We start from the raw sequence: 13,083 nt of genomic DNA, 5'->3' as shown, positions 1-13,083 counted from the left end.
ATCAGTAATCACAAAAGGTTACAGTTCTGTCTCTCAAATGTACTGTACTGTATATAGTGTATGAGTGATGTGACAATCAAGCATTGACTTCTGTTGTTGCCACTCTCTCTTTACAAAATGGACATTCAAGTTCATATACAGTGTATATACTGTATATGTATAGCAGCATAGCACAGTGGTTCTTTTCAGGCCACGACCCCCAAAATAATCATATTTTAACTGGAGACCTCCCACCCTGACGAGCACTAAGAGTTGAGGTATTACATTTTAGTTGAGGCATTACATCACAACGCAAGGCGTTGTGAGCATGTAGATCGGCTATTTTCACAATTTCTGCCTCTAATATTTGACTATCTCTTTTGGCCAATGTTTAATTTGTCATTTTTGTCAGAAGTAAAAGTCCTTCAAATGTCACTTTAGAAATGTGCAGATACCCTCTATACACTTCAACTTTATGTTGGTTTGTTTACTGTTGAGTGAGGAAAACAATGTTGGACATCATCTGGGGACAAGTTAATCATCTGGGGACTCCCCAAAATCCTTTAGGGACCCCCCCTGAGGGTCCCGACCCACAGGTTGAGAACCACTGGCGTAGCATAGCTACCTGTTGAGGGTGAGGTGGTTTCCTGACCATTGGGTTCGAAGGCATCGTCGTCCTCTTCGCTGCTCCAGCCGTCAGACTGGTGGTTCCTAATGTCTTTGGGGGTTGGGGGGTCCAAAAGCGTGGTCACAAACTGTTTCCTGGGGGATTCAGGGGGGCAGGGTGAGACCTTCAGTGGGGAGAGGGGTTGATATCATGCAAGGCTGAGCTTCCTTTCCCTGCGACCTTTCCACCTAAAATGCAGTATAGACAAGAAGCTAAGATAGCTGTGTGCTAATCCACCGTTTCTCGACGTCGGGCCCGGAGGCCTTTTTAGAGTGTATTGACAATGGGGGGTCCATTGAGAACCACTATCTGGGACCCCAATCGACACCGTGAAAATCCTCAGTGTTCATTTTACTCTGAGAGTTACAAACTCTCGGAGTTACAGATGCGTAAAAGGGTCCATTTGGTTACCCCTGATGGTCCCCGATCCAGACGTTGAGAAGCAGTGTGCTAATGTCAAACTGTTGGCTAGGCTAGCTACTGCTACAGTATGGCACTTCCTATATCTGTTGAACATCTATGTGTGTGAGGACTGAGGGGGGTTTATAATAAACATAGCCTCATAAGAGAAAAGCTGCCGTTTCATTTATGACTCTCTGATGCCCCCTGGTTGTAAAAGGTGGTCTAAGTGATATATTTTGAGGGGGTTAGAACAAAAAGTAAGCAAAGCTAAAGTTCTATATTCTGATCGTAATCATTGCTATAGAGTGTTTGTTCAGTAACAGGAGTCTCCTCATCTCTTTAACATACAAATTCCATTTCCAGCTGTTTTGTTCGCAAATGTTTTGTTTCATTGCCTCCAGTTTCACTCGTTTATTCTGTATCCTGCTTGAGTTCCCTCTCCTGAAAAGGAATGCTCTATATCGCCGTTGACGGGTGGAAACCTTGTATGTCCAAAACTGTTCCTTTTATTATTATTATTTTTTTAAATGTTAAAGTAGTAAAAATAGCACAGCGCTAGGTGTGCGAGGCTATTTCACTTTTTGCACAAAAAGTAGTACTTTTTGTGCAACACTCTTGTATGATGAAGTAGGGCTTTAATTTACTAAAGAAAATGCTATTTTGAAACTTGGAGATACAAGGTTTCTGCCCGACAGTGACGATTTACTAAAAGAGCTGGGGAGAGGGGCCGGACCTCCTGTATCTGAACAAACACTCTCTATGTAGCAATGATTACCATCAGCAGCTATTTAACATTTATCTTAACAAACAAAAATCACACTCACGTCACCTTTAACAATAAGACTACTCTAGCAGACTAAAACAAAGACAGACGACAAGGGAAAGACTTGATTCATCCATCGTCACATGGTGGTACGGTACAGTGCAACGTAAATAGCCGAGCTTGTAGATCGGGTATTTCCGCCACACACGACACCACCGTGCGACAGTTATACTAATTTACTGCCAATGCTGTGTAATGATGTATTTTTTTCCAAAGCTCACACCACCAATGACGCGTCGTTTTTACACTAGATACTACTCTCCGCTAACCCATGAGTCACCATTTGTTTCCCAAGCAGAGTAGGGGATCACGTAATTGCAAAAGAAAAAAACACTTGAATCACTCCCCATGGTATTGGATTTGGAAAATTACGCATTTTTGTATTCGCGGAAACTATAGAGCGAAACTAAGCTCCTTCAACTCCCCCAAAAAACGTGGAGTGGATTACCGCCATGGCACAATTTATTTTCCCTGACTCTCCGAGACTCTCCTGCTATGTGATCGGTGCGTGTTGTGTGGACTTTTTCAAAGGTTAGTGAAAACACTCTGAATCCTGGCAAGAGTAGACGATGTGTTAACAGTTAATGAGTTAAGCATAAGACAGGAAGGAAGAGAAGGATGTTGGGGAGGGAAAGGGAAAGGGAAAAAAAGGAGCTACTACCTGTCCGAAGCTCCATGCAATATGTCAGTGACACTGAGGGAAGGGCAGCAGGCTGGATGCGAGGGGGTGCTGTTGCAACTGGACGCCTACAGTCAGCAGTGAGCCAGTGAGAGGAAGGAGAAGGCAAGGTTGGACACAAGTAGACAGCGAGGGGTTGAAGAGAGAAGAAGTGTAGAAGAAGAGGCAAGGAGCGGTTAGCATTTTCTCATAAGAAGGACAAGTTCAGTGTTATCTTGCACTATTTCTATTGTGTGTGTGTGTGTGTGTGTGTGTGTGTGTGTGTGTGTGTGTGTGTGTGTGTGTGTGTGTGTGTGTGTGTGTGTGTGTGTGTGTGTGTGCATCCTCCAGACTCCCTTCCCCAGTCAGTGTTAGGAGTTCGAATGAAAGTATAAGTATGTGCAGGATATAGTTGTGAAGGGACTTAATTTAACTGACTAAACCTTTTTTTTCATTTTAAAAGAAGAAAAGAAAAACTCTCTCACACACACGTTTACATGGGGGGGGGGGGTTACCTGATCCATGACGCTCTCGTCCCTGACGACAGCCAGTCGGTGTCTTGGGTGCAGGGCGGAGCCCATGAACATGTCTTCCACTGAGTTGGTCACATGATCTGAGGTGGCATCTGGGTTCAACAAGACGGATAGTGGTGTATGATACAGTTCAGCGCTATCGCACGATAGTTGATATAGTTCAGCACTATCGCACAATAGTTCTCCATAGTCTCCATAGTCTAACTTTTTGTGTTTTTTCATAAATCAACGCCCTACTTGATGATCACATTACTAACCCAAAAGCATAAAAAGTAGGAGATACATACGCTCGAAGCTATTTTTGAATTTGAATCCGGAAAAGTAGCAGTTTTGGACACATGAGCTTTCCACCTGACAGAGGCGATAATGTTCTGTCATTGCCATGACTCATCATGAACTGTGAAAGACCTGCACTATTTATATTTTTTATCATATTAGAAAAGGAAACAGCGACAGCGACGAATATACTGTACTGTATTTCACTGTTTCCCAAAAACTGGGTCGGGACCCATTTGTGGGTCGTGGACACATGTTTTGGGTCCCTTAACTTTTTCCCCCCTTTATTTTGTTTTTAATTATCATTATTTCAAACATTTTCTAAATACATTCCCCAAAAAGCTAAGATTCCCATGATCTGAAGTAACTTCATTAAAGGTGTATTCAGTGATAATGAAAGTGGCCGGGGGTCATCTTGACTGGCCTTACAGCGTGGAAATGTTTAGTTTTTTATAGATTTTTTACACCATTATAATGTTCTCGTTTTGATCATTAGACCCAATCACTGAATATCGGTAGGCCTACGTCTCCAGCTTCAGGATATGTATGATACTGATTTACTACGAGACTGTGGCATTTTATGAGTTCAGTAGTTTACAATCTAGGCATTTAGCAGACGTTCTTAATTCAGAGCGACTGTGGTTCTCAAAACTTTTATTTTGACCATCATAACTAAACATCATTACATAACTACGGCCATACTCTACCCTGATTGGTCGAGGACTGGCTGGCCACCTCTGAAAACCGAATCTAGCTATGCTCGTAACACGGGCCATGGTGGAAGTCCTTATATGGTCAGCACACATTTTAGTGAGGAAAATGAATGGAAAATGTACCAATTATATTTGTATTTGAATGAAATACAATCACTGAATATACCTTTAATAAAATAAATCTAAGAAATTCCATAAATTAGAAAACAAATGTTTAAGAAGTAGTGAAAATAGACGATTTACAAGCTCAAAACGCGGCGCAAACTCGTTATTTCCACTGTACTTTGCGTGAACGAAGGCATTAAATTCCTTCTTTTGTGTCCACCTGGGCTCTCTATAACACACCACAGTGGAGATGAAGGCTTTATGTGTGCTGATTTAGCACTGATGTTATTTTGCTTATTGCTGTGATAGTTTTTCCCTGTCTATTTATAGTCCGGTGTAACCTTGTGATTAATGTTTTTTTTGTCTATTTTGCTTTGTTGTGGTGTTTATTTTTTGTGTATACTTTTGCCTTTATTTTTGTGACTAATGTTTCTTGTGTACTCCGAAGAAGACTCAAGCCTGATTTACAATTTTCCATCGACGTTGTAAGCTCCTTGATCTGCTATTTGTATTGCGTGACATGGCCCGCAACCAAGTGCAAATCAGGCATAACAGTCAATAAGGCATCAGCTAATGGAGATCCAAATAAAACAATACCAGTGGTCTGGCATGTTTGGTCCATTGGCTATACTTGCCAAAGTACACCGTGTGGTTTGATTGATTTTCGAGGAATACCACTGGATTCAGTTCACGTCAGTCCGGTATGAATGTATCATCTCTTGCAGAGACTTGAAACGTGCTTGAGATAGGCCTACTGTACGTAATCCAACACACTAAATAACACTGCATGGTTATTTGGAAGAAAATAATCAGTGAAGAAAAGCTTGGTTTCTCCATGGACTTATTGCACCAAGCCCGACAGCACAACAGGAAAGGGCCATGGATGGAGTGTTCACATTAGTGATGCGCGGGCCGAACCGGTGCCCCCACCTGCCCGCCAACCCGCCCGCGATGCGGACTGTCAGAGTTAAGGGGAGACCTTTAAATTTGAACATTTGAGAACCACTGCTGTAAAGAATGATCAAGCAGTAGGGCATTCGTTTACGGGAAAAAACGCAAAAAGTGAAAATATACCACAAAACATCAAAGCATCATATTACCAGGGGGCCGCTCCACTGGATAAATGAGCAGCTCGTCGGCCGAGGACTCGGGGTTGGGGACGTATGGCGGCTGGTCGGCCATGATGCCAGCGGGGTAGGGGGGCATGTCGGGCATGGTGGGGGGCTCAGAGTAGCAGGGGGGCTGCAGGATGTCCCTGCAGATGGTCAGCTGCACCGTGCCCTCTGCCTTACGCAGGATGTCCACCACCTTGCTGTGACTCAGCCCCGACACGATCACTCCATTCACCTGCACACACACACAAATGCACACACACACGCGCACACGCACGCAAGAACGCACGCACGCACGCACACGCGCACACACACAGCACACACGCATTCCACAATTTAAGGCTCACGTTGTGGTTGTGTTGCTTTTAAAGAGTTAGTACATCGTTGCTGTCAGGCAGAAACCACTTATCTCCATATTCTAAGTTAAAGAGGTGGTGCCATAGTTTTGTACTTTTTTGTATGTGTCTATGGAGTTAACATTACTCTAATAGACCCCCAGGTGTGGTTATAATGTGCAAATATGTCTTCCCTGAGTATTTTTGGTTTCTTCCTGAAAGCTGAAAGCCTCTTGGTCAAAAGGCCCATACACAGATAAGACATCATATAATCATCCCCTACCCTTTTTACCATACAGCAACACTGTGGGTGTGGCTAACCTCAGCTGGGTCACCACCTACCTGACAACCAGGCATACGTAATGAACAGGTGGGTGTGGCCACATAAAAACATAATTTTAACACTTTCTGTACACTTTTTTTGAAAAGAATCTTTCTCCAAGTACAGTATAATCATAACACCTGATGATTATGTTGGAAAAAATCACGGCACATTGTTTTTACATTTTAGTTGTTCTTTTTTTGTAAATTAACGCCCTACTTGTATAAAGTTGCAGTGTCACAAAAAAGTAGCAGAACATCAGGCTCAAAACGTGTTGCCTGAAGATCTGCTACTTTTGCTGGTTTTGAATTTGAATCCTGAGAGGTAACAGTTTTGGACAAATGAGGTTTCCACCCGACAGAGACAACATGCAGTATTGCTACCTGACAGTGACGTCAGGCAGCAAACCTGTATTTCCATATTTCTTATTAAGTGTGCCTGCTATGCAATAGCAAAACACTTATTGTAATCCGCCATACTTAAGTCAGTAAGTAAGTAAGTAATGTTCTTGCAAATTTCGGCACGTAATAACTGCCGCACGATTTACACCACCGCCGCAATATATACATCAAAACGTGCGGCTCGGCCGGGAATGGGGTGCTATTACTTTTCTTTCCGATCTGCGTTACCATTGCGACGTAATTCGCAAAAAACTACGCCAAAAAACCCCATTCACTTAGAATGGGGGAAATTTCGGCACGTAATAACTGCCGCACGATTTACGCCACCCCCGCAATATATACATCAAAATGTGCGGCTCGGCCGGGAATGGTGTGCTATTACTTTTCTTTCCGATCCGCAATACGATTGCGATGTAATTCGCAAAAAACGACGCCCAAAAACCCCATTGACTTAGAATGGGGGACTCCGAAAAAAAACCAGAAACTTTGGCGCCACAAAACTCAGCCATACTTTTGCCTAGCAACGTGATTTAAACTTTAAAATGCACACACAACTTTGGTCTTTTTCCGGCCAATAGGGATGAGCTGTAATTGATTAAGCCCCGCCCCCTCTGTAACAGGAGGTGTCCTTCGCCAAACAGGAAGTGCCTCTATAACTCATGAACCGTTTGCCGTACAGACTCGCGGCTGGTGTCATATTTTTTTTTTTCTCAAAACATTTTTTTTTCTCAAAAATTTTTTTCCCAAATTTTTTTTCCCCAAATTTTTTTTTCCCAAAATTTTTTTTTTCTCAAAAATTTTTTTTCTCAAAAATTTTTTTTTCCTAAAATTTTTTTTTTCCCAAAAATTTTTTTTTCTCAAAAATTTTTTTTTTCTCAAAATTTTTTTTTCTCAAAAAATTCTTTTCTCAAATTTTTTTTTCCCAAAATGTTTTTTTCTCCAAAAACCTTTTTTCTCAAAAAATTTTTTTTTCTCAAAAATCTTTTTTTCCTAATTTTTTTTCTCAAAAATCTTTTTTTTTCTCAAAAATCTTTTTTTTTTCTCAAAAATCTTTTTTTTTCATTAAAAAATGTAACGCTAACACCAACCGCTACACAAGGTTGCACAGACTTAGTGAGCTGCAGGCACACTTAAAATTTCTTGGAAATTTTCTTTTCTAGTTTTTTATGCTTTTCCATGAATCAAAAAGTCGAAGTCAAATTCCCAAACTTCCCAAACTTCTTTTGCAGTTTGGGAATTTGAATCCTGGAAAGCAATGCGTTTTGGACATATGAGTTCTCCAGCCCAGCGGTTCTCAAAGTGGATTCCAGGGACTCTCTAGGTTCCTTTTTATACGGGGGTCTAAATTGGCCCTTACAAGTCTGTAACTCTGACAGTGTACAAATGGAACCAAATGGACCCTTGTATCTCCAAGACCCTGACGGGTCCATTTGGTTCCATTTGTACACTGTCAGAGTTAAGGGGAGAGCTTCAAATTTCAAAGTTTGAGAACCACTGCTCCAGCCGACAGACAGCATACTAGAGGTGGACTGCTGGACTCTGGTTACCTCCAGCAGAATGTCTCCTACTCTCAGACTCCCGTCCAGCTGTGCCGCTCCACCGGAGCAGATCTCGTTGACCCTGAGCATGCTGCCGTTGGTGCCCCCCACCAGGGAGAAGCCCAGACTGCCTCCTTCTGGCTTGGTGAACTCCACCTGCATGATGCAGCTCTGAGTGGGAGGAGAGGCAACGAGAGGAATCAGAGAGACGTTAGGGCAGGGGTTTTCAAAGTGGGTGACGGGGCACCCCGGGGTGCCGTGACGGCAGTCCAGGGGTGCCGCGAGATCATTTGATAATATTTGGATTTTTTTTTGACGCTTGAAAAAATATTTAGTATCATTTTAAACTTGAAGTACAAAGTTGTTTTCAGTCAGTTCTAACCAAAATGGCTATTATCTCAACGTTTTCTTGCAACATAATCACTAAAATATCGTCACTGTCGGGCAGAAACCTTGTATCTCCGACTCCAAGTTTCAAATGTGTACGTCTTTTGGTAAAGCAAAGCCCAGCTTCATCATACAAGACTGTCGCACAAAACTAGTGAAAACAGCCGATCTACAAGCACACAACGCCGCGAGGCGTTGTGTGCTTGTAGATCTGCTGTTTTCAGTAGTTAAGTACATTTTATAAATGATAAATACAAAACGAAGGTGCTGGGAGTGAAAATTATAATGTAGGGGTGCCTCGGATTAAAAAAAGATATATTTATGGGGTGCCCTGAGACAAAAAAGTTTGGGAACCACTGCGTTAGGGGTTTGGAAGGGCTTCGATTTTTATGTCTGTAATGGAGACACGTCCAAATGTACAGGTCCTTATCGACAACCAACTGATAGTGTATTGCTTTGGGCAAGGTCGTGCCATGTCTGGCCAGTAGCCTTGGGATCCAGACCTTTCAAGAAAAGCCTTTTTGCGTCGAAATGCTGCCAAACCTATACCCATATGGAGACCCCTGGTACCCATATATATACAGTAGATCCATATATGCAGATATGCTATGAGACCCCAAACATGTTATTTGTTATGTGAAAGTCCCACATCTATGACATCTGACATCATCACATATATGGAGATCCCTGTCTGTAGAACCAGCCACACAGATATGGGCTGTCTTGGCTTGTGTGGTATGTGGCCGATGTGGCCTCCATATATGGGCATTCCCATATGAAGTCCTGTTAGATATGGGCTTGAAGTCAGGGATCTCCATATATGGGCATAAAAAGGATTCTGTTAAGAGTGGTTCCCATGACATCACAGTGATGTCAGAGCATGATGTCAGAGCGGCAAACACATAGACCGTAAAAAAGCCATGATGTGTAGAGGATCCTGAAAGCTTAACACTTTTCCACTTGCTTACCTCGACTCAATTTCATTTGCTCTATTTTCCATTTTTGGTGTTCCATTGGGAAAAGGTTGTACCTAGTACCTGGTTTTGTTAGGAGAACTGCACATGTAACTGCACAGGGGTTTTCAAAGTGGGTGACGGGGCACCCTGGGGTGCCGTGACGGCAGTCCAGGGTTGCCGCGAGATCATTTGATAATATTTGGAATTTATTTGGACACTTGAAAAAATATTTTGTATCATTTTAAACTTGAAGTACAAAGTTGTTTTCAGTCAGTTCTAACCAAAATGGCTATTATCTCAACGTTTTCCTCGCAACATAATCACTAAAATATCATCACTGTCAGGCAGAAACGTTGTACCTGTATCTCCAAGTTTCAAATGTGTACGTCTTTTGGTAAAGCAAAGCCCAGCTTCATCATACAAGACTGTCGCACAAAACTAGTGAAAACAGTTTTGCCGATCTGCTGTTTTCACTAGTTTAGTACATTTTATAAATAATAAATACAAAACGAAGGTGCTGGGAGTGAAAATTATAATGTAGGGGTGCCTCGGATTAAAACAATATATATTTATGGGGTGCCCTGAGACAAAGAAGTTTGGGAACCACTGCGTTAGGGGTTTGGAAGGGCTTTGATTTTTATGTCTGTAATGGAGACACGTCCAAATGTACAGGTCCTTATCGACAACCAACTGATAGTGTATTGTTTTGGGCGAGGTCGTGCCATGTCTTGGCCATCTGGCCAATATCCTTGGGATCCAGACTTTTCAAAAGCCTTTTTTCGTCGAAATGCTGCCAAACCTATACCCATATATGGAGACCCCTGGTACCCATATATGTAGATCCATGTAGATGCAGATATGATGTGAGACCCCAAACATGTTATTCGTTATGTGAAAGTCCTATGACGTCTATGACATCTGACATCATACATACAATTTTTTTTATGCCCGTATATGGAGATCCGTGTCTGCAGAACCAGCCACACAGATATGGGCTGTCTTGGCTTGTGTGGTATGTGGCCGATGTGGCCTCCATATATGGGCATTCCCATATGAAGTCCTGTTAGATATGGGCACAAATATCGTCACTGTCGTGCAGAAACGTTGTATCTCCAAGTCTCAAATGTGTACGTCTTTTGGTAAAGACTGTCGCATAAAACTAGTGAAAACAGTTTATGTCTGTAATGGAGACACGTCCAAATGTACAGGTCCTTATCGACAACCAACTGATAGTGTATTGTTTTGGGCGAGGTCTTGCCAAAACAACTGTTTTCACTAGTTTAGTACATTTTATAGATGATAATACAAAATGAACGGTTTTGGACATACAAGGTTTCCACCCGACAACGACGATATGCTATAAATATAAGGTGCTGGGAGTGAAAATTACAATGTAGGGGTGCCTCGGATTAAAAAAATATTTATGGGGTGCCCTGAGACAAAAAAAGTTTGGGAACCCCTGGTTTAGCTGTCTCCTATGGATGAAGACAGGCTGCTACAGTATGGGGGGTCCTATCTGCAGTGGAAAACAAAGTCATAAAATGAGTCGAGTCGCGTCGCGTTGCCATGCAATAGAAAAGCTCCTTTACACCACCACTCACTGTCTCATTATTAGTTATTATTCAGTCATTCCAGGCCGTAAAGTGCATTCCAATAAATCAATAAATCCATAAATGTGTAAAAGAGTCCTTTTAGTAAACAGACAAGCACACAATAACCAAGCCCAGCGATCTGCACACCAACACACGCACGCACGCACACACACACACACGTGCACGCATACACGCGCATGCACACAATGACCCCCAGCTGAGAATGCAGGCGCAGATTGACATGCTCTCCAGACTCGAGTTACAGCGCGTTGTCATCAGAGAGTTCAAAGACAAAACAGTAGGAAAAAAAAGGTAAGTGGGACAGACGGGGGAGCTGGAGCCAAACCAAAAAAATAAATAAAACAACATTGTCTCTGTCGGGTAGGGCATTCACCAAATATTCGAATATTCGAATATCAAAGTCACTATTCAACGTTGTTCACCGAAGTCGAATATTCGCTTATTTTTATTTTTTTATTGTTTTCTCTTTAAAAAATATATAGTTTATAAAGCTTGGCTACTAGATAGGAAGTCATAAGAATGAGTTGTCAATGCTCCTTGTGGATGAATTTGTAAATGCTCTATACCAGGGGGTTCTCAAACCTTTTCAGGCCGTGACCCCCAAAATAAACATATTTGAACTGGGGACCCCCACCCTGACAAGCACTTGGAATTGCAGGTATTACATTTAATGTGACTCGGTTCCGCAGATAAATATTGTGAAAATAGCAGATCTACATGCTCACAACGCCTCGCAACGCGAGGCGTTGTGAGCATGTAGATCGGCTATTTTCACAATGTTCGCCTCTTGCTTACTTAATATTTGACAGTTTGGCCAGTCCTGTCGAATATTCGACTATTCGAATACTTTGAGGTCGAATAATTCGAATACTAAAAATCACTATTCGTGAATGCCCTACTGTCGGGTGGAATCCTCATGTGTCCAAAAACTGTTACTCTTCAGGATTCAACGTTCAAAAATGGCAAAAGCAGCAGAGCCACAAGCTCCAAATGAGTCGTGTTGTGGATCTGCTCCTTGCGATGCTTTTGTGTGACGCTGTAGTAGGCGTTCATTTATGGAAAAAAACACTAAAAGTGAACCAATTTAGACCTAAAAAATACCAAAAAAATACTTCTAAATACTAACAGTTTTCTGAAAGAGCTATGTTTCTATGTCAGTAGTTCTCAAACATTTCATGTCAAGGACCCCCTAGAATTATATGGATTTGACCGCAGACAACCATCTGAAAATATTTAGTTCCAGGGACCAAGAGAAAGAAGGATTTGCCTTGCAAATGTCTGCTTTAAAAATATATATATTCAAACATTTTCGAAACATTGTCAAAAATAGTTAAAGCATAAGATAATGGTTAAAGTGGTGACACAGATACAGTATGCGATCCCGGTCCCAAGGTGGAGGGGCCCTAATAACTTTATCTATTGAAAAATAGCAGATATACAAGCTCACAGCGCGGCACCGAGTGCAGCGCTGCGAGCTTGTAGATCTGCTATTTTTGGTTTTAAAATGTGGAGATAAGAGGTTTCTGCCCGACAACGACGATATTATCTAAAAAGAAAGAAGCCGTGAGAGAGGTTGAACCGTCAGAACAGAAAGACACGGTAACTTACATCCTGTTCCGTGGCAGAGAGACGCTGTCTGAAAGTCCCCACACTCCGGCTAACAGCTTCAGCTGAAAAAGAAAAAGAAAAAAAGACAGAGAGAGAGAGAGAGAGAGAGAGAGAGAGAGAGAGAGAGAGAGACAGAGAGAGAGAGAGAGGTCATCAGCTGTGGTGCACAAAGTATATACCGTTGCTGTCGAGCAGAACCCTTTTATCTTTCTCAGTTTTTTTTATTAATTAAAGCCCTACTCGATCGCACTGCAGCGTCACACAAAAGCATCAAAAGTAGCAGATCCACAAGCTCGAAATGAGGCGCGAAGCGACGCGTTTCGAGCTTGCGGATCGGCTACTTTGGATGTTTTTGAATTTGAATCCTGAAAAGTTTTGCACATAACATGAGAGGTTTCCACCCGACAGAGTACTCAAGTAAATACTGAACTATTCAAAAGGACAAATCAGGAAGTAAGTTTTCTGAAATTGTAAAGTAAATGCACTTTGTTACTGTCCACAACTGGTCATCCAGCATTCAAGACTTCTTCACACCCCTCAAACCCTTTACGTGTAATGTATCCAGCCCGAAAAACTGCAAATCTACAAGCCCACGACACCAAAGAAACACGTCGCGCCTAACATACACTATTTGAGAGGTCTGCTATGTTTGGTG

General features: G+C 42.1%; 1 protein-coding gene across 1 annotated transcript in view; it reads right to left on the bottom strand.

Moving 5' to 3' along the window:
- The window catches only part of ptpn20 (protein tyrosine phosphatase non-receptor type 20), a gene marked incomplete at its 5' end in the record, with an annotated part of 102,104 nt that overhangs the window by 12,656 nt on the left and 76,365 nt on the right, over positions 1-13,083 (bottom strand). Inside the window, 6 exons of the mRNA XM_080740784.1 lie at positions 605-741; positions 2,533-2,618; positions 3,045-3,154; positions 5,257-5,503; positions 7,874-8,035; positions 12,429-12,490. Coding sequence (XP_080596910.1) covers positions 605-741; positions 2,533-2,618; positions 3,045-3,154; positions 5,257-5,503; positions 7,874-8,035; positions 12,429-12,490 — 804 coding nt within the window. The remainder of the gene's footprint in view (positions 1-604; positions 742-2,532; positions 2,619-3,044; positions 3,155-5,256; positions 5,504-7,873; positions 8,036-12,428; positions 12,491-13,083) is intronic.

The sequence above is a fragment of the Nannobrachium achirus genome (genome assembly GCF_963921795.1).
Source record: "Nannobrachium achirus genome assembly, chromosome: 13".
Classification (NCBI taxonomy): Eukaryota; Metazoa; Chordata; class Actinopteri; order Myctophiformes; family Myctophidae; genus Nannobrachium; species Nannobrachium achirus.
This window is presented reverse-complemented; position numbering and strand designations above follow the sequence as displayed.